At 47.9% G+C, this 24361-nt stretch overlaps 3 protein-coding genes across 4 annotated transcripts; 1 reads left to right on the forward strand and 2 right to left on the reverse strand.

Moving 5' to 3' along the window:
- Positions 1–535: 535 nt before the first annotated feature.
- LOC135391008 (uncharacterized) lies at positions 536–6673 on the forward strand. Its single transcript, XM_064621062.1, has one exon. The coding sequence runs from the start codon at positions 536–538 to the stop codon at positions 6671–6673; it is 6138 nt and encodes a 2045-aa protein (XP_064477132.1).
- A 1593-nt stretch (positions 6674–8266) lies between these two features.
- On the reverse strand, positions 8267–17386 carry LOC135392733 (protein shisa-5-like). 2 transcript variants are annotated; one of them, XM_064623455.1, is made up of 4 exons: positions 17223–17386; positions 11613–11780; positions 8943–9082; positions 8267–8833 (listed from the first exon to the last, which is right to left on the reverse strand). In XM_064623455.1, the coding sequence occupies exons 1-4, from the start codon at positions 17263–17265 to the stop codon at positions 8702–8704; spliced, it is 483 nt and encodes a 160-aa protein (XP_064479525.1). In that variant the 5' UTR covers positions 17266–17386; the 3' UTR covers positions 8267–8701. The 2 variants fall into 2 exon arrangements, with proteins under 2 accessions (XP_064479525.1, XP_064479524.1); XM_064623454.1 differs by lacking the exon at positions 17223–17386 and adding an exon at positions 13574–13662.
- A 4266-nt stretch (positions 17387–21652) lies between these two features.
- On the reverse strand, positions 21653–23101 carry LOC135391016 (TNF receptor-associated factor 6-A-like). The gene has a single exon (XM_064621083.1). It carries the CDS (start codon positions 23099–23101, stop codon positions 21653–21655), a length of 1449 nt encoding a protein of 482 aa, XP_064477153.1.
- Positions 23102–24361: the final 1260 nt, after the last annotated feature.

The following is a 24361-nucleotide window of genomic DNA, read 5'->3' on the forward strand; positions in this document are numbered from 1 at the left end:
TGTTTGTGGTTCGCTCCGTTTTCTTTTCTTTCCGTTTGTGTACAACGCTTTGGATCTCTGTACCACGTGACCTTTCTTCTCTCCCTTGTGTCTTTATATAGACCAACTGTTGAGCTCTCGCTCTCGTCTGTCTGAACATGTAACTCAAGGTGAAACACAGGAACGTTTTTTCACCTCTCCACGAAGTTTATCTATCTGACGAGTCAGTTTTCTTAATCATTCTGATGAGGTCAGAATAGTGAAAAAACGCCTTCCAAGGATTGTTGGATATACGCTTGCTGATGGACGTCTACCATGCGGACATATGCGTCAGCACCAGCCTCAAGCCACACCGTCCTTGGATGAGACTTCACGCTTGACACTGTCGCCGGAAGACCGTGCGCCGTCTCGAAGCAGCGTCGGATACACCGTATCTCGCCTACAAGCAACAACGGCAGATATAGGATACATCGAGAAGCTTCGACGTCTCCGGCACCTGTCCTTCCACTCCGTGAACGGCGTTCGAGGAACTACGTGAACGACGGCCTACATCGCCATGGCCGGGAAGGACACAGGTGAGCACTTTGCAATCCAAGAGGGAGATAATTCGGACATAGCGGCTGCGGCGCCGTCCGTAGATAAACAGGGCGCTAAGCCGAAACGTAGAGTAGCCCTCTCGCAAAAGGCTCAGCAGAACTACGAGCTCGAAAGAGATGAGCATCGTGCGAAACTAGATAAAGCTTGGGAAGAAACAGCGCTCGAGCTGGAGAAGATCTGTATACCAGAGGCGTCGTATCAAGAAGTCGGGAGACTGAGCACCTCCTACAAACGGTACAAGCTTCACGCTGAAAGGTTCTCCTCCTTCCTAACAAAGACGAATGTAGAACAGAGTTTAACGGAACGAGACGTTCAGAAAGCAATCGACATGGATCGGGACGATCTTGTGCGAGGTATAATCACCGAAATTGAATACCGTCTCGACGGCCAGCGAGAGACGGGCTCTCGGCGCTCCGATGGTTCTGTTCATTCATCCTTGTCGTCACGACGTTCCACCCATTCCAGTTTGGATTCATCAGTAAGCTCCGCAGCGACTAGAGCTAGAGCCGATGCCGAAGCAGCTCGCGCTCTCACGTCTTACAGTCAACAGGAGACTGCCATGAAACTGGAGAAAGCTCGTATAGAGGCCAACCTAGAAGCACTTCAAAGAGAGAAAGAAGCTGCTGTCGCGGAAGCGCAAGCCAATGTTCTAGAGGCGGCACTTGAACAATACGACCCACGGCTTACAGAAGTCAAATTCGTCGACACGTCGGAAAGGACTAGGGAGTACGTTCTACGTCACGGAGTACCCCAGAGCACGCACGCGTTTACGGGAGACAGTCATCGATGCCACACTGTAAGCGGTGAACAGACGGCTGCTGCAGCACCTGGCGCGTCACAAGGTGACAACGTCTCTCGCGCTGCCGGTGGAAGACTTTCCGGAAGGCGTACAATTGGTCTGGGGGAAGAATCAGAACCAACTACACTCCAGAACCCCCTACCCATTATGGGTGACGTCGCCAGGTACTTACTTCGCCGGGAGCTGGTTACTACGGGCCTCTCGAAGTTCAGCGACCGTCCGGAAGACTATAGGTCGTGGAAATCGGCATTTCGTAACGCTACTAAGGACCTTGGAATATCAGCCACAGAAGAGATGGATCTCCTGGTGAGGTGGCTGGGAAACGAATCGTTCGTGTACGCTAGAAGGCTAAGAGCTGTACACATCGGAAACCCGGATATGGGACTTCAGGCGATCTGGGAACGGTTAGAAGAGGCCTACGGTAGCCCGGAGGCAATCGAAAACGCGCTAATAGACAGGCTTGAAAGGTTTCCGAGGATACTAGGTAGTGACCGCGAGAAACTGAGGGAGCTGGGAGATTTACTCCAAGAACTCGAGCCAGCAAAGGCAGATCCACACTTGCCTGGGCTCTCCTACCTGGACACGTCACGTGGGGTCAACCCCATTGCAGCGAAACTTTCTCTACATTTGCAAGAAAAATGGATCGCTCTAGGATCGAAATACAAGCGGGAACACCGTGTGTCTTTCCCACCATTCTCTGTCTTCTCAGACTTCGTCCGAACCACGGCGAAGACAAAGAATGATCCAAGTTTCATAATCGGGCCCTCAAGCGATAACACAGGCAAGAAGGACAAGACATCCTCGTCGACAACGCAATCCTCTAAGAAATCGTCTGTATCGGTGCACAGGACCACGATTACCTCTCAAGAAGACAGCTCAGCGAGTCAAGTGGAAAGAACTCCAAAGAACCCGGAAGGAATGTGCCCCTTGCACAAGAAGCCACATATACTTAGCAAGTGTAGGGCATTCCGTCAGAAACCTCTCGCCGAGCGAAAGCGCTTGCTGTCAGAGTTCGGCGCATGCTTCAAATGCTATGCGATGACGCACAACGCGAAGAGCTGCGACTCAACGATACATTGCACTGAGTGCAATAGCGACCACCACATTACGGCACTTCATCCAGAGATCGTTACCTCGCAAGCTCGACGCACCGCGGGAGTCCCGTCGGCTGAGGAAGACGGTTTCAGCCGAGCGTCAGCAAAGGTTACATCAAGCTGCACGGAAGTGTGTGGAGATGCCAATTCGAGAGTATCCTGCTCAAAAATATGTCTCGTCAAAGAGTACCCAGAAGCTCAGCCAGAACAAGCAGTTCGGATGTATGCGGTCATTGACGACCAAAGCAATAAGTCATTGGCCAGACCCGAATTCTTCGAATGCTTCAACATTCACGGGTGCGAGTATCCATACACGCTAAGGACGTGCGCCGGGGTGGTTGAGACGTTGGGACGACGAGCTACCGGCTATGTTGTTGAGGGCATCGACAGTGGCATACGTCTGCCTCTACCAACGTTGACGGAGTGCAACCAGATTCCTAATGACAGGAATGAGATTCCAACACCGGACGCTGCTCGCAGACATCCTCATCTCAAGGCACTGGCAAATGTCATTCCGCCACTCGACCCCAATGCACAAATCCTACTGCTCTTAGGAAGGGATCTCGTTCAGGCGCACAAAGTGCGTCAGCAGCGCAACGGTCCCAACCACGCTCCTTTCGCCCAGAAGCTGGACCTCGGGTGGGTCATAGTTGGGGACATCTGTATCGAACGATTGCGCACTCCACAGGTCTGTACCTTCGCCACAACCGTGTTGCAAAACGGCCGTCCTTCCTACTTCACGCCCTGCCCCAACCACATGATTGTGAAAGAAAAGCCCTGCTTTGAGCATTCTGCAAAAGAAGTCGTCCAGTCTCCCCCGCCGCTAATATTCCAGATCACAAGAGATGACGAGAAGCTTGCTCCGTCAATGGAAGATAAAGAATTCCTGAGCTTGATGGACGGAGATTTCCACAGGGACACGTTAAACAACTGGGTAGCCCCTTTGCCTTTTCGTGTGCCCCGACGTGAACTCCCTGACAACCGAGAACAGGTGTTTTCTCGGTTCGCTTCGTTACGTCGCACTCTGGAAAGGAATGCGGAAATGAAGAGGCACTTCGTTGCCTTCATGCAGGATATGCTCGAAAATGGCCACGCTGAGCAGGCACCGCCAAGAAAGGAAGCCAACGAATATTGGTACCTCCCCAGCTTCGGTATTTACCACCTGCAGAAACCGGGCCAAATCCGGGTAGTTTTCGATTCAAGTACCAAGTACCAAGGTGTTTCGCTCAACGATTTGCTCCTTTCGGGACCGGACATGACAAATAGCCTGATCGGTGTGCTGCTCCGTTTTAGAAAAGAGGCTGTGGCGGTAACGGCTGACATCCAGCGAATGTTTTATTCCTTCTTCGTACGTGAAGAAGACAGAGACTACCTGCGCTTCTTGTGGTTCCGAGACAACGACACCAGCAAGGATGTCATTGAATACAGGATGTGTGTACATGCGTTTGGCAACACATGCTCCCCCGCTATTGCGACCTACGGCTTAAGGCGCACCGCACAGGAGGGAGAGCAGGACTTTGGAGCGGACGTTCGACACTTTATCGAAAGAGACTTCTACGTCGACGACGGCCTCAAGTCCTTACCGACCGAAGAGGAGGCTATTGATTTACTCAAAAGGACACAACACATGCTGAAAGGAGCAAACCTGCGGCTTCACAAGATAGCCTCTAACTCTGTGGAGGTCATGGGCGCCTTCCCATCCGATGACTACGCCAGGGGCCATAAAGACATGGACTTCGACAGAGGTCACGTACCGATGCAACGGAGCCTTGGACTAAACTGGGACCTAAAGGGAGATACGTTCACCTTCAAAGTGCCCGTAAGAGACACCCCGAATACACGACGCGGCGTACTATCCACTGTGAACAGCCTATACGACCCCCTAGGATTCTCAGCCCCAGTGACAGTACAAGGTAGGCTGTTGCTGAGAGATATTTCTTCAGAAACGTCAGATTGGGATGCCCCTCTCGACCTGAATGACAACTGGCTAACGTGGCGATACTCCTTACATCATCTTGAACGGCTCAAGATACCACGCCAGTACACTGCAATCTCTCTCTCCGACGCCCGTCGACGGGAAATCTGTGTATTCTGCGATGCCTCAGAAAAGGCGATCGGCGCTGTGGCGTACATCAGAGTCGCAGATGCTGATGGAATGCAACACGTGGGTTTTGTGTTTGGAAAAGCAAAGCTAGCGCCGCGCCCCGAACAGACCATTCCAAGACTTGAGCTATGTGCCGCAGTGCTCGCCGTCGATATCGCAGAGTTAGTCGTCAGCGAGATCGATGCTCACATCGATGACATTAAATTCTACACGGACAGCAAAGTTGTGCTCGGATACATCTTCAATCAATCGAGGCGTTTCTACGTCTATGTCAGCAACCGTGTGAACCGCATACGAAGATCTACGAAGCCCGAGCAATGGCATTACGTTCCCACCGGTCAGAACCCTGCAGATCACGCCACTAGACCTGTGGCTGCAGGTGCTTTGGCTGGCACGACTTGGCTGACAGGACCGAAATTTCTCCGGGAATGTACGGACGCGCAGAGAGAGCGCACAGCCTTCCCGCTTTTTGAACCAGATCAGGACAAAGAAATCCGTCCTCAAGTGGCTGTCTCGGCAACTCGCATAGGAAATCAACAACTGGGGGCTCATCGCTTCGAGCGCTTTTCGACATGGACATCCTTACTGCGGGCCGTGGCATGCCTGGTGCATATCGCTCGTTCCTTTCATAACCCTTTGGCTGATTGTCACGGATGGCATTACTGCAGCAAACCTCGAAGCGCGGATGAGCTGAACGAGGCGAAGAAAGTAATCCTTCGTTGCGTCCAACACGAAGAATTTCCAGAAGCCGTCACATGTCCCCGTGCAGACGCAGCTCAACAAAGTCGCATTTCGTCCAGCAACCCTTTGTGTGAGCTCGACCCGTTCGTCGACAATCAGGGCCTGTTGAGAGTTGGTGGACGCCTACGGAACTCCGACCTCGACGAAGCGGAAAAGCATCCAGTCATCGTTCCGGGTCGCCATCATGTAGGCTTATTGCTGATACGGCACTATCATGGAAAAGTTACACATCGAGGGCGACACTTCACCGAAGGAGCTATTAGAGCTGCCGGGTTTTGGATTATCGGCGGAAAAAGATGCATCGGCGCCATGATTCATCATTGTATCACATGCCGCAAACTTCGAAGAAAATTGGAGCATCAGAAGATGGCCGACTTGCCTGAAGATAGGCTAAGCGCGGACCCTCCGTTCACCTACGTGGGACTGGACGTTTTCGGCCCTTGGATGGTTGCCTCACGTCGCACAAGGGGCGGTCTCGCCCACAACAAAAGGTGGGCAGTCTTATTCACGTGCATGGCCATTCGTGCAGTGCACATAGAGGTCATTGAGTCAATGGATACGTCAAGCTTCATTAACGCCCTGCGAAGATTCCTTGCGCTCAGAGGCCCAGTGAAACAGCTCCGTTCAGACAGGGGCACGAACTTCGTTGGTGCCTGCTCTGAGCTCAAGATGTCGGCTGTTGGCTTCGAACTTCGTAAAGTTCAACGCTTCTTGAGCGAGCAAGGCTGCACCTGGATTTTCAATACACCTCATTCCTCCCACATGGGTGGCGTGTGGGAACGCATGATAGGCATGGCTCGCCGGATCCTGGATTCAATGCTTCTGAACGACGGCTCTCCTCGCTTCTCCCATGAGGTCTTGACCACATTCCTAGCAGAAGTGACCGCCATTATAAACGGAAGACCATTGGTTCCAGTCTCCTCGGATCCCGAATGTCCCTCAGTGCTCTCCCCTGCAATGATCCTGACGCAGAAACCTACGTCGTCAACAGCACCTCCAGGAGATTTTAAAAGTCTTCATGTGAAGCAGTGGAAACAAGTTCAAGCTCTTGCCAACAGCTTCTGGCATCGCTGGAGAACACAGTTCCTGCCCACCCTTCAACGCCGTCGCAAGTGGAAAACCGATCGACCTAACCTTCAAGTTGGCGATCTTGTGCTGCTGAAAGACGTGGGCGCTAGACGCAACGAGTGGCCAATGGGACGAATCACCGCTGTGCGGCGAGGGAATGACGGTAAGGTGCGCAAGGTGCAACTCCAGACAGTTAAAGACGGCAAGAAGAAAACCTTTGAACGACCAGTCTCCGAGATGGTTCTTCTGTTCTCGCCGGATCAAAGTGACCTGAACTCGTTATGTGCATGATAGTGCATGATAGTATCTGGTATCCTACGGGACACCAGCCGGGGGAGTGTGCTGCCACTTACAAGGCACGGGTTTCGTTTCTTTGCTCTGTATTCTTAGCGTGTGAATTTCTTGTACTCAAACCAAATGATATCAGTCGAAGTATACACGGAGGAGCAGATTGGAGGGAACCATAACATGCCACCCATCTCGAGGCGGGATCCCCGGTGTTGATACAATTCGAAGAACCCCTGTCTGACTCCACAGGCCATAACCGCAACAAGTGTCGGGTTTAACTCGGTTGCGTTACAGCGGTCTGGCTGGACGAGGTGGGTGGCTTCGGTGTGTTTGTGGTTCGCTCCGTTTTCTTTTCTTTCCGTTGTGTACAACGCTTTGGATCTCTGTACCACGTGACCTTTCTTCTCTCCCTTGTGTCTTTATGTAGACCAACTGTTGAGCTCTCGCTCTCGTCTGTCTGAACATGTAACTCAAGGTGAAATACAGGACCGTTTTTTCACCTCTCCACGAGGTTTATCTATCTGACGAGTCAGTTTCTTAATCATTCTGATGAGGTCAGAATACCGTGTATGCGGAATAAACGGGTTTACATTTTGTAACATTCATCTCTTTTTTTTTGGGGGGGGGGGGGGATGAATATTCCCAGCAGAAGCGGAACCGGTTAAAAACCGGTATGAACCGTTATTTTTTTACTCCGGAGCAGAACCGGTACCGGATCGTTTATGATGTAACCGGAACGAAAACCGGAACGAAAAACGTTTCGGTTCGACGCCGCAACGACTTGATAAAGACAAGGCGAAAGCCCCGTGACTTCAGTCGCTACTGTATTGTCTTGTATATAGCTATGTAAATAACTATGTAAATAAAGCCCAGATATCGTTCGAGAATACCGCCTGTCGGACGTCTCTTGGGAATATCTTCGATCTGTGAGCACATCAACGGACCCCCTTCCAGCAACAACGGAAGAAACTTTAGTGTGCCCATAGTTGTCTCACCAACAGTACTCTGTAGCGCTATTGTCGGCATAAAATTTTATTTCTTTCGACTACTGAAGTCTACTGATTTTCCTTCCGCCGACCTCCTGTAGGCTTGATATCACCTGACAACACTGTTTCTATGTGTGAATTGAAGCACTCGTCGGTAAGTACTGCTTGACTAGTTTCACGCTGTCACCCTTATATGCCTTATTCTGCCTTATCGTCTCTTGGGCGTGTTTTTCTGCATGGCCGGTAAGGGCGGTATGTAGCCGGAGCAGTTGGTCCAACCAACACCTCCTAGATACTATCAGGCCTGCGCGCTTACGTCACCCCCCCGGGCCCCCGGAGGCCTGCCTGGCTTTGCGAGCTGCCTCTAGCTTTCTTCTCGTTCGCTCTTTCATCGACGTCATAGCAGCATCCACAGCGGGCCTTCCTGTGTGATGCCGTGTTACGTGGGACCAGGCCTGATGCTATCTAGGAGATGTTGGTTGGTCACGGTCCAACGGTAGGATTGTGACAACTGAGACAAGGAGGACAACCCTGGACAACCACTCCCATTAACTGATTTTATTTTCTGGTTTACTAGTATCACTGTGCTTTTTTTTTTTTTTGTTCTAGCAGTTCTTTCTTATTTCCTCTCCTTTATTATCCCAGTTGTTGCCATGGCACCGCGATGTTCTGGATGGTATTAGTGTTTCATCTATGATGGGTGAGTGTGCTCACAGGATTACAGTTTAATCGTGACGTAAGCAGATAGGCGCACATCTGCTCTTGAATATAAATATTCGTGTTTACTCGAACGGATAAGTACCTATGAAAGTGTGTTCGTAGGACAACATACTGAACGTGCCTGAGCAATGTACGGAAGACAGAAGACACACTCAGGCACCTTCAATATGGCGTTCATCCACCCGCTTGCCTGCATCTACGCCTGTCGTTCATAGGACAGTACTTTTACCGGAAAGGCTAAATCTGCATTGTGTTGTGCGTTTAGTGTGTTACAGCGTAGAAAACACCATGGCGACAAAGGGATATACATTGCACGATCCTATGCTTATTGCTTGGACCCATATGCTGGAGGAGGCATGCCAGTGGATGGATTTGGTTGCACTTGTTGAGGATACGCGCTGACAGGATAGGCTGCAGCGTTTGGCTGTCCTTGTGGTTGCATCACCACGGTGTTCGTCTGAAACGAAGCAATAGAAGAACATGCACGTGCGAAGAGCGGTCGTGCTGATGATGGCAATGAAAGGCGAGCACATATTGTCTATCTTATCTTTTTTGGTCTATCTTACCACTGTCTTCTGATTTCTACAAACGCGCGCACAAAGGCAGCAACACCCGACGCAGATGAGGACCGCTGCTGCTATGCTGGCTATAGCGATGCCAACTACCGCTCCTACTCCAAGAACAGCTGTACGTTGTATATCCTGTCCTGCAAGCAACAACTATGTGAGGCACACGCTCCACATATAGGACACTGCGAATACCACAAGTTTTATACAATACAAGAAGTGCGTACAGCGTGAAATGATAGGGTATTGAAACAAATACAAGAATAAATGGCACTGCATTGCGTCATATGCGGGGTGTTTATCTTTATTCCGAACCAGGGTGTCGAACCGAAACGGTTTTCGTTCCGGTTTTTGTTCCGGTTACATCATAAACGATCCGGTACCGGTTCTGCTCCGGAACAAAAAAATAACGCTTCATACCGGTTTTTAACCGGTTCCGCTTCTGCTGGAAATATTCATCCCCACAAAAAAAAAATCAATGTTACAAAATGTAAACCCGTTTATTCAGCATACATGGTATTTAATATTAATAGACAGCTGTGAAATTGGTAGCTCGTGGTTCCTGTAGGTTCCTGTCTGTTCAAATGGGCTTTCTCATTTCTTGAAGCGCATGCTACAAACTGACTTGTTTGTCGTGATGTCATACGTAAAGTACTTTCTTGCTGGGTGGGAGCGATTGCGTCCCATCCGAATGTCTGTTGCTACTGTCTAGCCAGCAAGCACCACCGCACGAGTACGACGCAAATCGAGGAACACCTTCACTCACAAACGCGCTCGACGGCTCCGTTTTATTTTCTTCGTGTCCTGTCCACAAAAGAGTTGCCACTTTGCACGGGCTTGCCCTCGCGTATACGTAAATGTATTCAACTTAGCTGCTCTCAAACAAGGGACGCGTTGCGCGACATTACCGATAAAGAAGCTGTTATGCAGCCCCCTTGGGTCGCTGTTTAGTTGAGGAGAGTTTGGGGGGATCAAACTAAAACGAACACTACGGCACATACGAACAAACGAACATACGGCACGTAGAGAGTCACATGTACCTCGAAGTCTGTGCGCGTGCGCGAACGATAAACCATTACAAAAGAAGCCTAAGGGTCATACTATACCGACATACATTCCACCGTAACCATAACCCTCGTATAGTATCCATGACATGACTTCAGAGCACACGACGTCTCATTCGCCTATCCGTAGTCCAAACCGGCGAAGTTTTTTCTCGGACCGAAAACCGTTAAATATATTTTTCGGTTTCCCTCCTGAGCGAAAAAAATGTATACGGTTTCGATTCCGTTCCGGTTCGCACCAAAATAGCGGTTTTTTTCGGTTTTCGGTTCCGGTTTTCGGTTCGCTCCGACACCCTGTTCCGAACAGCTATGTGAAAAGCATAGATGCTGGTGGGTTATGCGGCCAGTAAAATAGTTCGCAAGTACATAGATCACTGATCACCTGAGATTCGTTAAGTAAATTTTTAATATGAGGTTTTCGGAGAAATGTGAGGTGGCAGAATCGGGACCAGTCATTATTTAAAGCCACCATATTTAAAAAAAAAAGTCCTGCAACTAGAAATACTGATCGCCAAGCTTTCCATACGAACCGAAACCAAAACCAAAACAAGCGCATCTCGAGCGCATAAAGAACAACGCCCATTCCACGCCGGAGGTCCACGTGCTTTGCAGCCGTGGAGTAGGCACTGATCTCTTCGCCAGGTAAACGACTTTGCGACCCAGATAAGCTAAGATAAGAGATATGATAAGGTCGTCACTTTTCCTGCGCTCCTAATGTGAGTAGTTTCGGTGTCGGTTCATTTGCATAGCAAAATTTGTCAACGAATACTACATCCATGTACTACATACCGTTTCGGGATTTTTTTAACCAATATGGTGGCCTTAAATAATGAGCGGCTCCAATTCTCAATGAACACATTTAGGTAATCAACGATGAAATATGAAAGTCACTGAAAAGGTTAGCCAGCTGTAGGGATCGAACCCACATCTGTATCTGTATCTGTCCCTTCTATGTTGTTCCAGCCTCAGAACATCAGTTTATCTCTTGTACATTTAGGTAATTCGACAGAATGTCTGCCTGGGCCGCGTAATCCGCCTGGCACCGAACGGCATCTGTGCCGTTCTGATAGCTTTTTTTTTAAGGAAAAAGTATCGAATAAAGATAAACACCCTGTATTTGTTACTGCAGTATGATGACACGCATGTTAGATTTTAAGAGCGATAGGAACCCCAATGTAGGGTGCAACGAACCAAACAGTCCAATTTTTAACTTTATTTAACATTATAGATTCCGCATTTACATTTCATATCTTTACGAGACGGACATGCGTGGCCGTGGAGCTCCAATTGCATATTGTCGCAGACGATAAGAGAGGGATGCGATAAAATCGCAACATTGGACGACCTTCCCCAGCTGTGGCAAGCAACTCTCACAACACTTGTCATGCGACACAGCAAGTTATTCAGACCCCCCTACACCCCCCAAATGTTTGGTGACCACCCCGTAACTTTCTACCTGTGCAATCCATACAAAGGGGGACCTTGCAATTTCCGTCACCCCAATTTTTGGCAACACGTACCCCTGGGGCTTAAATAAATGAAGCCTCAGTTGTCTGCAGTGACTGAGGCAGCATAATAAGGTATCATGACCACGTGATTCACTTACTTTCCTCTTTTGTGTATACGAAATCCTCTTTGTCTGATAAAAGAGTCTTGAAATCCTCTTTGTGGCGTGTGAGATCAGCCAAGGCTACTGACACCAGGTACAGAAGTGAGAGAGCGCTCAGCGTGTGTGACTTCAGTTCCATGGCTCTTTTATGTCGATCTTGCGCGTCTGGTAAAATTATTTCAAGAATAATTGGAAAACGTACAGAACCTTCGTTTACTTTTGTTTAGAGACACAGTTCATGCATTTCAAGAAACCCTGGTGCCTCCAATCATCATCATCATCGTTGCCGTCATCGTCATCTTGAGGTCTCGCTTGCACGAACTATGGAACACACGAATGTCGAAGACGAACGAACACGAACGTCCAGGAATTTCCCCAGTGGCGTCCATAGCAGCTTTGGCAGTTTTGAGGACTGTAGAACGGAGAAGACCGAACCTACTGAGGACGCCATTGAGGAATCTCCTCAACGTCCGTGCAAGCGGGTCCAGGTCATGCTGGAAAGCGACGGAGCTTGACCCTCGATCAAAAACAAGGGCGGATCCAGACACTCGGTTTGGGTGGGGGGTGGTTTCTTTGTCGGAGCCCGTAGTGGGGAAGGGGGAAATCTAATGTATAAACCGACCGTTTTCGGGATTGATATACAGTGAACCCTCGTGAATATGACCCCCGATAATCTGACATACGCGCTTTACGACCATACTCCTGGTGAACAATGCAGTGAAACCTCCGCAAATCCCTTCCGTCAATGTGGCAATTCCGCATTATGACCAAAATTTTCGGAAATGACCATGGTCATAATAAGAAGGGTTCACTGTATAGCCCAATCGCCCCCCCCCCCCCCCCTGGATCCGCCAATGGTAAAAAAGCCAGGATTTGATTCCGCCCGCGATCTAAGAGACAGAGAGACACAGAGAATAAAAAAAAGACGGTCATTCTTAAGGGATCAAAAGCGTTGTAGCAAAACAGTTGAAATAATCGGGTTGTAGCGCTAATATAAATAAATAGCGCTGGGTTAAATACGCTGCTCTTTTCTCTGTCCTCTGTGGCACCATGACCGACTTCTCCCCGTCTCCACTTTAACGGTGACCCACGCGGCAACAGTGATATTTGTATTCGTGACACACAGGATGTTGTAGCCTCCGTACCCCAAACATCTAACCAGGGGATCACCCATTCCCCTCCCCCCGTCAAAGTTCTGTGCTTGTGTTATGTCGTCCTCTTCGTACCCAGCACCGGGGTTATATTCCTTATTTAGCGCGCCGTGAAGAGGAGATATGTTCAGCAAAAAGGCCAACAGACATGTTGCCCCTTTGATAGACCTCTACCCGAGAAAAGTTATCGTGACATTCATAGACAGACTGAAACCGAAAAAAATCGGAAGGGGAGGGCTGTGTTCCACCAATGGGCACTTGCTCGCTGCCTCCTATTGCAAGAAAAGCAGGACCGAAGGTCGCGTCCCTTTCGAGCACCCTAGTAATCCACTCAAGACGGTGGCTTTGGGCGCTTACATTCTAAACCTGGTACCTACTAGTAAAGGGTAAAAATTTCAAAATGTTTACGCTCTATTTTAGAAGTTACCTTGTAACCTATGGGCAATACCCTCTATAAACGTTTTGTATTGCCAACTGTATAGGATGGGACACAGATCGCCTATAAATAGAGGTTACTGTCTCCTAACCGCCACACCGACGTAAAAGGTACAGTTTCGCCAGACATGGGTGTCTCTAAGACGCTCGCCTCTTCACAGACGCTACAGAACAAATGGTGCTCAAAATGAGCTCTCATCAGTGCAGAACGCATACTGTTATTCGGAACATATGGCTATAATATACGTAATTCATCTAATGGCATCCAGTGGCGAAAAGTGAGTGATCACTACATGTACAGGTTCACGTGCACAACGAAGGAAAGAAAGAAATAATTGCAACTGGAGCATATGTATTATTCAATTGGCAAACCTGGAACTACAGTTGAGGCAAGAGCACGAGGACGTCGCAATACCAACTCTTCAGCTGTAGTGAACGACATTCAGTTTCAAGGAGGTATTAATCTTGGCAGTCCTCACGTTGTTGCAATTTCCTCTCCAGTACGCCAAAAAGATTTCTATTCCTTTTTGATATGTCGGAATGACACATCAGCGATGCGGCTATGGTGAATCAGAAGCACATGAAGAAGTAAAACAGAAGAATGACAAATGACTAAGCAAATAACGGACGTAAGACACACACGTACACACTGTGTTGAACCGTTCAACCGTGTTAGAGAGACAGACTGTGCTGTGATTAGTGTTCCTAGACTGTCCAGCAAAAATGTAACCACGTAAACTTTGTAGTGAACATACCGTAGAAATACCCTGGTAAAGTTCCGTCACTTGTGCTTTCTTCACAGTTCTGAACACGATCCGCAGTTCGTACAGACGCAGAGACACAATAATGTAACGCACACTGATCCGACACTCTCGTACTGAATGATGGAATGTGCGGCTTGAACGAGAACACAGTGTTGAGCAGTACCTTTTATACAGGTTACCCTGCAAACAAATAAGAAAAACAAACGAAGGAAATTCAAAAGTGGAATTCGTTTAGAAGCTACAACGTTCCTATAAAGGGTACATTCATAAGTTACGACGATTGGATTTCCGTTGAACACCGAAGCAATCACTATTGCTCCTCCAGTGTCTCGTTAAAAGTCATGTTTAACCTCTAAATAGAGGTATCGGTCGTGTAACCTCTATGATATTTGGAAATCTACGTCTATATAAAGGTTACACATTGCTAAAAGTTACAATAAAGGGTACCGAGTTAAGAGTGTAGCTTCGAGCGAAGTTCAACTCTACCAAATTGGTGGCGCTGCAAGGGCCTACCGCGAGGGGGGCAAGGGGGGGCCGTGCCCCCCCCTGGAACTCCAAGGTCGCTTGTGAAAATAGTGCAGCACCCTTTAGTCATAGGTCGTAATGATTATTCTCAGATGTCATGATAGGAACCTCCTGAACACCCACACAGTACGCAACGTCCGCCTCTAGAAAAAGATGTGTTGGAGAAGGGGGTTGCCTTTTTGCAAGGGGTTTGCCTTTGTGTGTGGGGGGGGGGGGTGAGTCCCCACCCCTGCGGAAGCGCTCTGCCTCCCCTTGGAAAGAATCCTGGGAACGCCCCTGTGGCGCTGTCGAACACTATCACGTCATTTGTTTACGAACAGGGAGAGGTCGATTGTGTCCTAACTTGTTTTTACATGCGGTTATCCGGACAGAAATAACCTGACGGCATGTAAATTACCCTGCACATATATGTGCAGGACTCAGAGCAGGAATCAGAGGACTTGGGACGCCCCTGGTTGACTATGGGCACCGTGCACTAGCTGGAGGGCGCTGCGGTCGCTTGATGAACAGCGACGCCCGTGGCGATTTCATGCGCAAGGGTCTGGTACTGACGCTGTATCGGCGCCTTCGCGTACGGGTGGTTCCCCCAATTTTATATGTCGGCTTCGGGGCTACTTGTGTGGAAGTGGTTTGTAGAAAGGGCATCTGCTCTGCACTCGAAAGAAGTAAAATTTATGCTAGGGGGAAGCTTTTTGCACGTGGTGCATTATGTGTCTATGCACAATGCGTGACACAGTATGTAGCACAGACAAGCGTGTAGTATTTGGGGCATGTATTTGCGTGAAGTTAAGGGCATATTTATCCGGAAGAAACTACCAATTATTGGCTACAAATAGGAGACTAGCTACGTCCAGTACCTGCACTATGAGGATGGAAATCTCGCACTCAAGAATTCACATGAATCATACGGTCAACGACAAATTGGAATATACATTATGAAGATAGCGGAAAAACACTTTATCGTTTCTTTCTCATTCATAATGCGTTAACGTGATAATGCACGGAGATAACAAGTTCCTTAGTCATCTTGTTCCCTATCTTGCATCATTCTAAACATATCTCACACAAATGATGCTCAAGGCAGGAGATGCCCTTTTAGCCATTTGTGCCTGTATTTGACACACGGTCGTAATAATAAAAATCAATCAGTCAATTAAGATTGTTTCAAGTTGCAAATAATGCGTTTTTTTAACGGATATGTAATGATAATATTAACGTTTTATTAGTGCTGAAGAACGGCCACAGCGGCCTTCGTATAGACGTACATAGCATCAGACACATTGTTGCAAACTGTAACATAGAAGCAGCCAGCAATACCATGCAAAAGAAAAAACACGACATAAACTATGCAAAAAAATAATAATAATAAACCAAAAATCGACAAGGGTTAAGAAGAAACAGATATCTGCTGTTCGACAAGCGCATGATTATTTTTCTTTTCATTTTTTCTTTCTTTTTCTTTTTTTGTTGACGAATAGGACGGAGCAAAGAACCACTTATAAACCGAGATCGCAAGATTTGGCCACGATAATAAGATCATAGGGACAGAATGCACCTACATAAAATGATGACGGGTTGCGAAAAGCAGCTCGGGGAGGACAAATGATTCCCATATTCTCCTGTGTTCGCATGCAAGTTGTACATTGAAGGAAGACCTGGCTTCCAAAAGCCAGTCAGCCAGTCTTTGCCAACAGCCGCAAAATTGGGGTCCGACTAAAATGGATAAATACTGTCCGACACATAGCAGTGCATAGCAGACCTTACTTTAAGCCAAGTTCCACTATATTTATTGGTCATTCATTGGGAGTATTTCGCAACTGTTTCACGCAAGCTGCTGTGCTATAAGTAAGCATCGTGATGCTGGTCACTGATAAATATACTAAACGCACGAAATGTGTTAGAAACAACGGATTGAGCAGGAAGTTGGATGGATTGCCGTGAAAGCGCTCTCTCAACTACGTGATCGGCGGGAACCGGCAGGACGACACAGCGAGAAGGACGAAAACTTTACGGCAACTTGCCTCGCTTTCACACTAACTTGGTCATCGTGGAAGATTACTACATAGAATTAGTTTCCATTTTATTTTCTCCTTTAAATGCAGGCAGTTTCAAATTAATCGCTCTTTTTGAACGGCGAAACTAGCACAGCATCGCAAGACGCTGCCACGCTGCTGGCTGGTACCAGGGCATTACGCCGCGTTTCTCCTCGAGGGGCCGCTGCCGTCGCACCCCCCCCACACACACACACACACACTGGGGCCGTCCGCACCATAACCAACCATGTTGGACTGATAATGTATTTTGGCTGCCGTAAACGATTCCTTGACATGATGGCATAGGCTATCTATAGGACTTCAGCAGTTGCCTCCTGAACAGGAATAAGGTCAAAGAAGTGGTATTGAATTCTATTGTCATTCAACACCCTTACCACTAGACAGAGATGTTTCACACTCTGCTCTCATTAGCTATTATGAAAAACTTATTGGTATGGAGCAGTTCCACAAGCTGTTAGTTCCTTCGAGTGCTCACCAATCCCATTCTTGATCACAGCTGTTGTTTTTGTTCTTCCGCAAGAAATTTGTTTTGCAACAGCAGAGTCCTTACAGGTCCCTTTGATAAGGTTTGACACGTGGTCCACGACACTGATAGGCGAGGTTATGCTCTACTATAAAAGTACAAAGCCGTATCTCGGCCTCTTTGACTTGCCTTGATAGACTGGAGTGTCCATCTACTGGCGGCATTCCAAGGACTTCGGGTGTTTCGTTCCTTTGGCATGCTTCCCTTAGAGTCACTAAACAGGGCTCCTTATCTAGTGACTCTAGCTTCTCTATGCCTCCTTTCCCACAGCGCACACTGAAAGATTGACATCGTAGCCTTTGCAACGGGCGAAAGTATTCCCATTCTTGCTCTCACAAAAGCCATTTGTTTAAGTTCGGGAACGACCTCACACACTTTCGCATACTCCTTGGCAGCACTTACGTCCTCGCAGGACGCCATCCTGCCCTTATAGTTTCGGAACGCACCGTGCTCCGTTGCGAAGCCCGGAGACACAAACAGCCGGAAGTCGAACGCGTACTGTGACCCTTGGTGTATTTGTTTCTTCGGCATGAGTTTACTAATATACATTAACATCTACAAATATTTTAGCGATCCTGAAACCTAATTATGCTTAGACTGATAATATTCAGAAACGAAAACCTCTGACGTATGAACTCGTGGAAATAGCATATTCAGAGACATCTTCTCGGAAATTGTAGGCAAATGGAAAAGTCAACGTACGAAACCGTGTGCCCTCGAGCTTTATTAGGAAAGCATAGCTGTCTTCAGGATATGGGTTGCAAATTAGGCAGACCTACTGACATCTCAGTAGACCTTGCAACACTGCACAGAAGAAGAAGCAAAAAAAAAAAAAAAAAACTCAGCATCCAGGGTTGCCAGATTTGACTATACATACCCAACTTTGGCTAACTGCGCTACAGAAGAAGAAGAAAACGCTTTAATCCAGGGCTGCCAGATGGACTCTATAAGTTTGGCGATCCTTCCGCCGACGGAACCTAGTGAAACAGTCGATGCGGTTGATTGCATCACATAAGCATGTGCTGCATATCAGAGTATTGAAGAAAATAAATAAATAAAGAATTGTCGTACATTTCCTACTCGGCGAGATACAAGCCCTCGAGCAAACTTCCGCGACAAGCTCTGACGTCAGAGTAGTGAGTGCCCCGGCCATTCTCATTGGTCCTCGAAAGCACGTGACCTTGCCAGCGGCCGCCTCACTGCAGAGCTCACTGGCAGAGACAACGCCATCTAGATGCAGAAGGCCTGCTTAAAACCTCCTCTCACCCCTTCGCACGTAGATAACCTGAACATCCTGACTTTTTAGTCAGGATGTCAGCCAATTGCCGCGGACGATTTCGAACCCAGTCTTGATGTGGCTATTGGTTGCTGTCTATGGGGCTGAAGGCTACTCGCCTCCATAGAGACAGCCGCCAATAGCACGGTCGTCACCAGACTTGTAAAGTAATTAATTACAAGTAATTGAATTACTGTAATTAATTACTTTTAGTAATTCATTACTTTCGGAATTACATTAGGTTTTATGTAATTGTAACTGTAATTGAATTACCTTTACAAGTAACGCGTGACGCATTTGTAATTACTTTCCGAATTACTTTGAACGCTATCTGGGAAGTCAGTTCCACACCGTTTCTTTTTTCTTTTTCATTGATTTCCCAAAGACTCGATTCAGATCGGTACATTTTTCGGTACAGATTTTTTACATTCGAATGTGGAAGGAGCAAAACTCTTGCACCATGGGAAAAGGAGTACGAATTGCGGGTATAGGGCTGTTGCAGTGAAGTTTGCACAGCGCCATTTCGGGCCCAAACGGCCGCGGATCCCAACAGTAAGGAGTTCCATTAGCGGGTTTTGCATGGTGTGCCAAACGGTATGATGCCAAGGAAGCTACAAAACCTGTAGGAAATCAACAGAACAAGCGGTGCTGCTTGAAAAGCGCGAACAACTCGAAACCGTGTACTTGAAAGTGCCGCGTCCGATCTGCTAAACTGGGGAGTGTTGCATGATTTGGGGCGCTGATGTTGCTGCTCACTCGCGCCACCTGGCCCAGAGCAACAGGCCCATTGACCCGCACTTCAGAGTCGTTAGAGTGCTTGAAAGATCTTCCTTGCGTGCTCGAGGTGTTCATGAAGTACAATGTCCGGCTGCACGGCAGTGCACCAGTGGAGCGTCTGTTTTCGGTTGGTGGTCTGGTTATGACAAGGAGACGTGGCAGCCTTACAGACAAGAACTTTGAGAATACCTTACTCTTGAAAGCCAATGGACGTCACAAGCTGCACGCATAATCTGCACTTTGTTCATATTACTGAAGAAAGAAAGCCTTTTGACTGTGATGTTCGGTATTTCTTTAACATGGCAAGAGACTTGTCCTTCTCTAACCTGTTTTTCTACCACAAGCACAACTACCACCATCTTTCAGATCATGTGCAGTAAATGTGCACACCAAATCTTGCACGTTGCGGTCAACTTTGTGAATGTAATTCAGTGTAATGCACTTTTTTCGGTAATTGTAATCGTAATTGAAATACAACAGAAAATGAGTAATTGTAACTGTAATTTAATTACTTTTGTGAAGAAGTAATTGTAATCGTAATTCAATTACCTTCCAAAAGTAATTTTTACAGGTCTGGCTCGTCACCCACTTCTGGCTCAAATATTATTCACTGCGTGGCAGCGGAAGTCTGTCGATCAAGCAGGTATCGATCAAGCAGGTATCGATCAAGCAGGTGTCGATCAAGCAGTCGTCACGTACGTGCGATAATGTGACGAACCTTTTTTTAGAGCACACCCTGTACATGTTTTTTTTTTTTTTTCCTCGGAGGGGGCGATCGGGAAAGTAGGTGGCGAGGATATATTCATCACGTGCGCAAGAAAAGCACAAGGCGCGTCAGGTCGTTAGACTCATTATAATTGATAACCATCGGTGCTAGTACTTCACAATGGTACTTCATAAACATAGCGTTCATCCACTTGATGAAGATTATATAATCATGGATTGGGCGCAGTGTTCAGCTCTGTTGCCATGTCAATCATAATGTACACCGTTTTCGTTTTTCCAGGGACAGCACTATACGCTACGAAAGTAGTTCAGCCTTGATATACTTTAAATGAACAGTTATGCAAAACGCGCGGGAAATGAACACGTGAATCGAGTGCAAACGTAGGAGACACAACAAGGCGGCAAGAGTAACTGACGCTGACTTTGCGCACCCCGACGACACCACATCTTCACCAGGCCATGGACGATGGAGCGGCAGATGAGTTCTGAAGACGACGTCGGCACTCGGCAGTGACCTACGCGACCGGCTTTCCATGCTGTGGCTTTCCGTTGCTGCTTCCATCGATCATTATCCGCTCTGGTCTCCATTCTTGATCCACGGCCTGGTCAAACAAGAGTGAAGACGGCGACTTGGCGGCAGGCCTACCGCCCCACTTGGAGGCTCGGTCCCAGGAACTCGGCTACCGCCATGGATCCGTCTCTTCGCACGCACCATCGTCGTCGGGTTCACCTCTTTACGGTCAGTCACCACCAGCTGGGCCTCTAGATCGTCACTTCGGTTGCCTGGACGTCAGCGCTGGTGGAAGGAGACTTCGGGGACAAACCCCTTGTTGAAGGTGGGATGCAGGCCTCAAGGCGCAGTCGTCGTCCATCTCCTTCCAGGCATCCGTCCGGGCTCCCGCTCTCGATCACATCTCTACGACTCTTCGCTGGTTCCGACTCTCGATGCAAACCACGACTGACTGTTTAGGCGACTGTCCCACTCTCTCTAAGTGGTTTATATTCATGGTTTATATAACCTTCCGGCGCCATGTCACAGTCCGGGTCAGTCACGTACGCAAAACAAAGAACACATGTGCGTCCGACACTGCGGTCCAAGAATGCTGCAATTTCCACCGCTTAGTTATGCTGCCTTCTACACAATGCCGCCTCTAGAGGAAAATAAAACGGTCTAAGGGGGAGCAGGTGTCACCCTTCCCACTGAGAAACACTGCGTACATGTCAACTAAAGCTTTATGGCTTTAAACTGTGGGGGAACACGAACTCTTGAGACCGTTTGAAAGTAACAGGGCGTGCTGTCCCTGTCTGTGAAACCAATTTTATCAAAAAGCCCAGCCAGTCACCTGTCTGGTGGCTCCTGTCCTGAGGCAACCCCCTTCGTACTTCTCAACCGGTTCGCTGGATTTCTACCTATCTACAGCTCATCACAGTTAGACGTTATGTTAGGAAGCCATGGTCTAAACGGCACTACAAAACTACTGTGCCATGACAGAGCCAGATCGACGCATCTTATGTGTGGTTTTATTTGCGCTTCAAACCTTTTGAAAACTGAGTGCACCCAAGCACAGGTCAAAGTGTACAAGGGATACCTCCTTGAAGAAAACATGGGAGTCTTTTCCCAATGTTTTGTGACATGTATAAGAGTACAGAACTTGGGAGTTCGAAAGCTGTATTGGTATTTCAAGGGTCTCAGAATATATCGCACTGAATATGCCACAAGCTGTCGCCTCGGCACCCATTGTGTCAGCGGCAGGATGCCATCGCGGAGCATCTGTGGAAACAAAGTGGCCATATCCAACGATCGTGTTAAAGAATTCTTACACCAACAGTGGCTGAGTTGCTGCGTATGAAACCTTCCTTCACTGCATCTTGAAGTTTGCATAATTCAGGTATTCCAAAGGCCATGTTGCAGTCTCCTTCGGGCTTATTGAAACACTGACTGTGCTCATCTATCTTTCTTAAGACATCAATATGACGCTCAGCGTTTTTTCTCTCATCAGTAGGGTTGACCAAGATGACAGTATAAGGCTGTGTAAAAGGCCATTTCAAAAACGAGTCCCTGGAGCTGCGACAGATACGTAGAAAAACACCGATGTACGCAACACGATCATACGTCTTGATGACCACCTCCAGTTTCATAGAGTAGCCACACAAGCGGAAAATACCAGAGGTCCGAACTACCCGCTGCTTTGCCAACACTTCTTTCTCAATATCGGCAAGCCCTTGAAAGTGATAATAGGCGACATTGTCCTTCAAGAGGTTAACTTTCTTCAGCTCACCTAAACTTTCTTCAACAGAACAAATACGTTTGGAAGCATCAAGGACAGCTCTCAGAAAGTCTTTAACCTTGTCTGTATCGTCTTGAACCGGAGATCCGCCTTGCCGAGCTCTGGCGTCACCTTCACCCTCATGGTCGTCGTTTCCCCCATTGCTGCTTTCCTCCGTTGATGGAGTGTGACAGACAATCCCTGCAGACCCTACAGCGTCGAGTCCAGCAACGTTTGACAACACACTTTTTGCCGTGCGTGTGCACTTGGTCAGTTCTTCCATCTGCTGCATCAAAACATGTAACTTATCGTTTATGCGTTCCAAGCTGTCGTGACTTTCTTGTCTTTGCACAAAGTCCTTCAATATATCGGCATTCGATACAATGCTGTCCTTGGTAGCTCCTATTATTGCTCCATGGCTGCGGAGCTGACCCTCGATTGCAGACAGACGGTCTGTCATGACCTCCAGTGAAGTGTCTATCTTCTTCCCCACCTCGAGTATGGCGTCCATGGCATCTACCGCTGAACACCCGATTGGTGATGCGCGTGAACCGCACTGTTGGACATAGTGATCCACAATCTCTTTTCGGAGCACCTTCTCGTGGCATCGACCGCAGGTGACCCCGTGGAAAGTGCACACCTGGAAAAAGTGCTGCTCCACTTCCGCGACAGTTCCAACGAAATCACATCCTAGGTTGAAGTTCAAACACCGGGCAGTCTGTCTCCATATTTGCCTCGCTGTTTGGACGAACGTTGTGGTATGAATTTCATCGAAGGCTTCGCCGTCTAAAGGGCATTGTCGCTTACCCTGAAGGACATTCTCGTAGCACAGTTCACAAAGCGCGTGAGAACATTCCAGAACAAGCGTCACTTTCGGAACCACGTTACAGAGCGAGCAAGCCCTCAGCGAGATGAGATCCATGAAGTTCATGACACGCCAATCCATCGCTTCTGAGTAGCCGACGAGTCGACGTTCCAGCGCCGCCATGTTCAAACGTAGAATGGCCGAGTGATGATTGTCAAAAAGCATTCAGGCCAACACGGCTCAAAGCGTTCGAAGGTTCGGAGCCAACGATGGAATGGATGGAATAATGGATGGAATGAATGAAAAGTGCGCCGCAGTGGCTCCGACCACGTGACCTTTGCACGTGGGCAAACAGCATCCATGCAGCTCTATGGTTTGGGTTTCAGTTTTGCTAGTTGTCGACCTGGGCAGTTTGCAAAAGGAGAACTTGCTGTTTTTGTATATAAATGTTTACACAACCAAATCTATTCAGTTGCTGTCGTGTGAAGACTGAATTTCTATGTCCCAAATATAACGCTAGAACTCAGGACATTTTATGTCTCTGGTAGTAGTTACGATCTGGTAGTAGTCACGTTCGCCGTCTTTGAGACCTCAGGTTGTGTGTATCTTATTTGACGTCGTACGCCAACTTCTATGCCTCATTCATGGCAGGTCCTACGCCAAGCCAGCTGTCGCTTTACTAACTTATTTATAGTTTGTCTTTGTGGGTGTCAATCTCTTTGATTTGTCTTTATGTAATTATATTGTGTGTTTTAAATTTATTATTTATTATCATTTCTTTACCGTTGATTGTTTGTATGGTGCCCCTTGACCCTTTGGCCGTTCATGGACACCTGAAAAATACGAACAAAGCCAAATAAATAAAATAAACGCAGATCGGCTTTCTCCGTGTGTGGTAAAGCGATACAAATATTGCGTCCAGAGTTGTTCGCGTTAACGCTTGAACCGATTCATATGAACTGGTAACCGAAATCACATTTTGGATTTCGTGGACTGCCGATGGTCAATTGCGGTACGTTTACGGTTCTTGAAAAAATTGGGTTCCAAGCGCGTTTTTCTGTTTCGTTCCGGTTTCAGTCGCTGGCCCCATATCCTCAAAGGGAAGCTACCGAAGCGCAAAGTCCATGAAGAGCTTCCTACTGAATAGTGTTGGAGGTGGGGGGGAGAGATTCTGATGATGAAATTCCTGTCATGTGTATTGTTTGGGGGCGCGAACTCGTTTCGCCCCGAGCGCTGGGATTCCACGCTACGCCGCGGGGGTGAATGCGATGTGGGTGAAGTCTTGAACAATCAAAACCTGCGGGCCTACTTTATGGCGGCAAATCTGCTAGCGACCGGATGACGTCATGCGAATCTGTTGGCGTTGCGTAAGTGTTCAGCAAAACAGTATTGAAGGGTCGACAAGTCAAAGCTTCAGTGGAAGGTCAGGTAAAACGAGAAGGC

Source organism: Ornithodoros turicata, chromosome 4 (assembly GCF_037126465.1).
Source record: "Ornithodoros turicata isolate Travis chromosome 4, ASM3712646v1, whole genome shotgun sequence".
Taxonomy (NCBI): domain Eukaryota; kingdom Metazoa; phylum Arthropoda; class Arachnida; order Ixodida; family Argasidae; genus Ornithodoros; species Ornithodoros turicata.

Bases quoted from the DNA above. Each gene is read 5' to 3' on its own strand.
- LOC135391008 (XM_064621062.1), top strand. From the start codon at position 536: ATGGCCGGGAAGGACACAGGTGAGCACTTTGCAATCCAAGAGGGAGAT.
- LOC135392733 (XM_064623454.1), bottom strand. From the start codon at position 13,643: ATGTCGTTCACTACAGCTGAAGAGTTGGTATTGCGACGTCCTCGTGCT. The intron at 11,781-13,573 runs GTTTGCCAATTG...TAATTTTACCAG, and splicing joins TGCCTCAACTGTAGTTCCAG to ACGCGCAAGATCGACATAAA. The intron at 8,834-8,942 runs GTAAGATAGACC...GCTTCGTTTCAG, and splicing joins GTAGAAATCAGAAGACAGTG to ACGAACACCGTGGTGATGCA.
- LOC135391016 (XM_064621083.1), bottom strand. From the start codon at position 23,101: ATGGCGGCGCTGGAACGTCGACTCGTCGGCTACTCAGAAGCGATGGAT.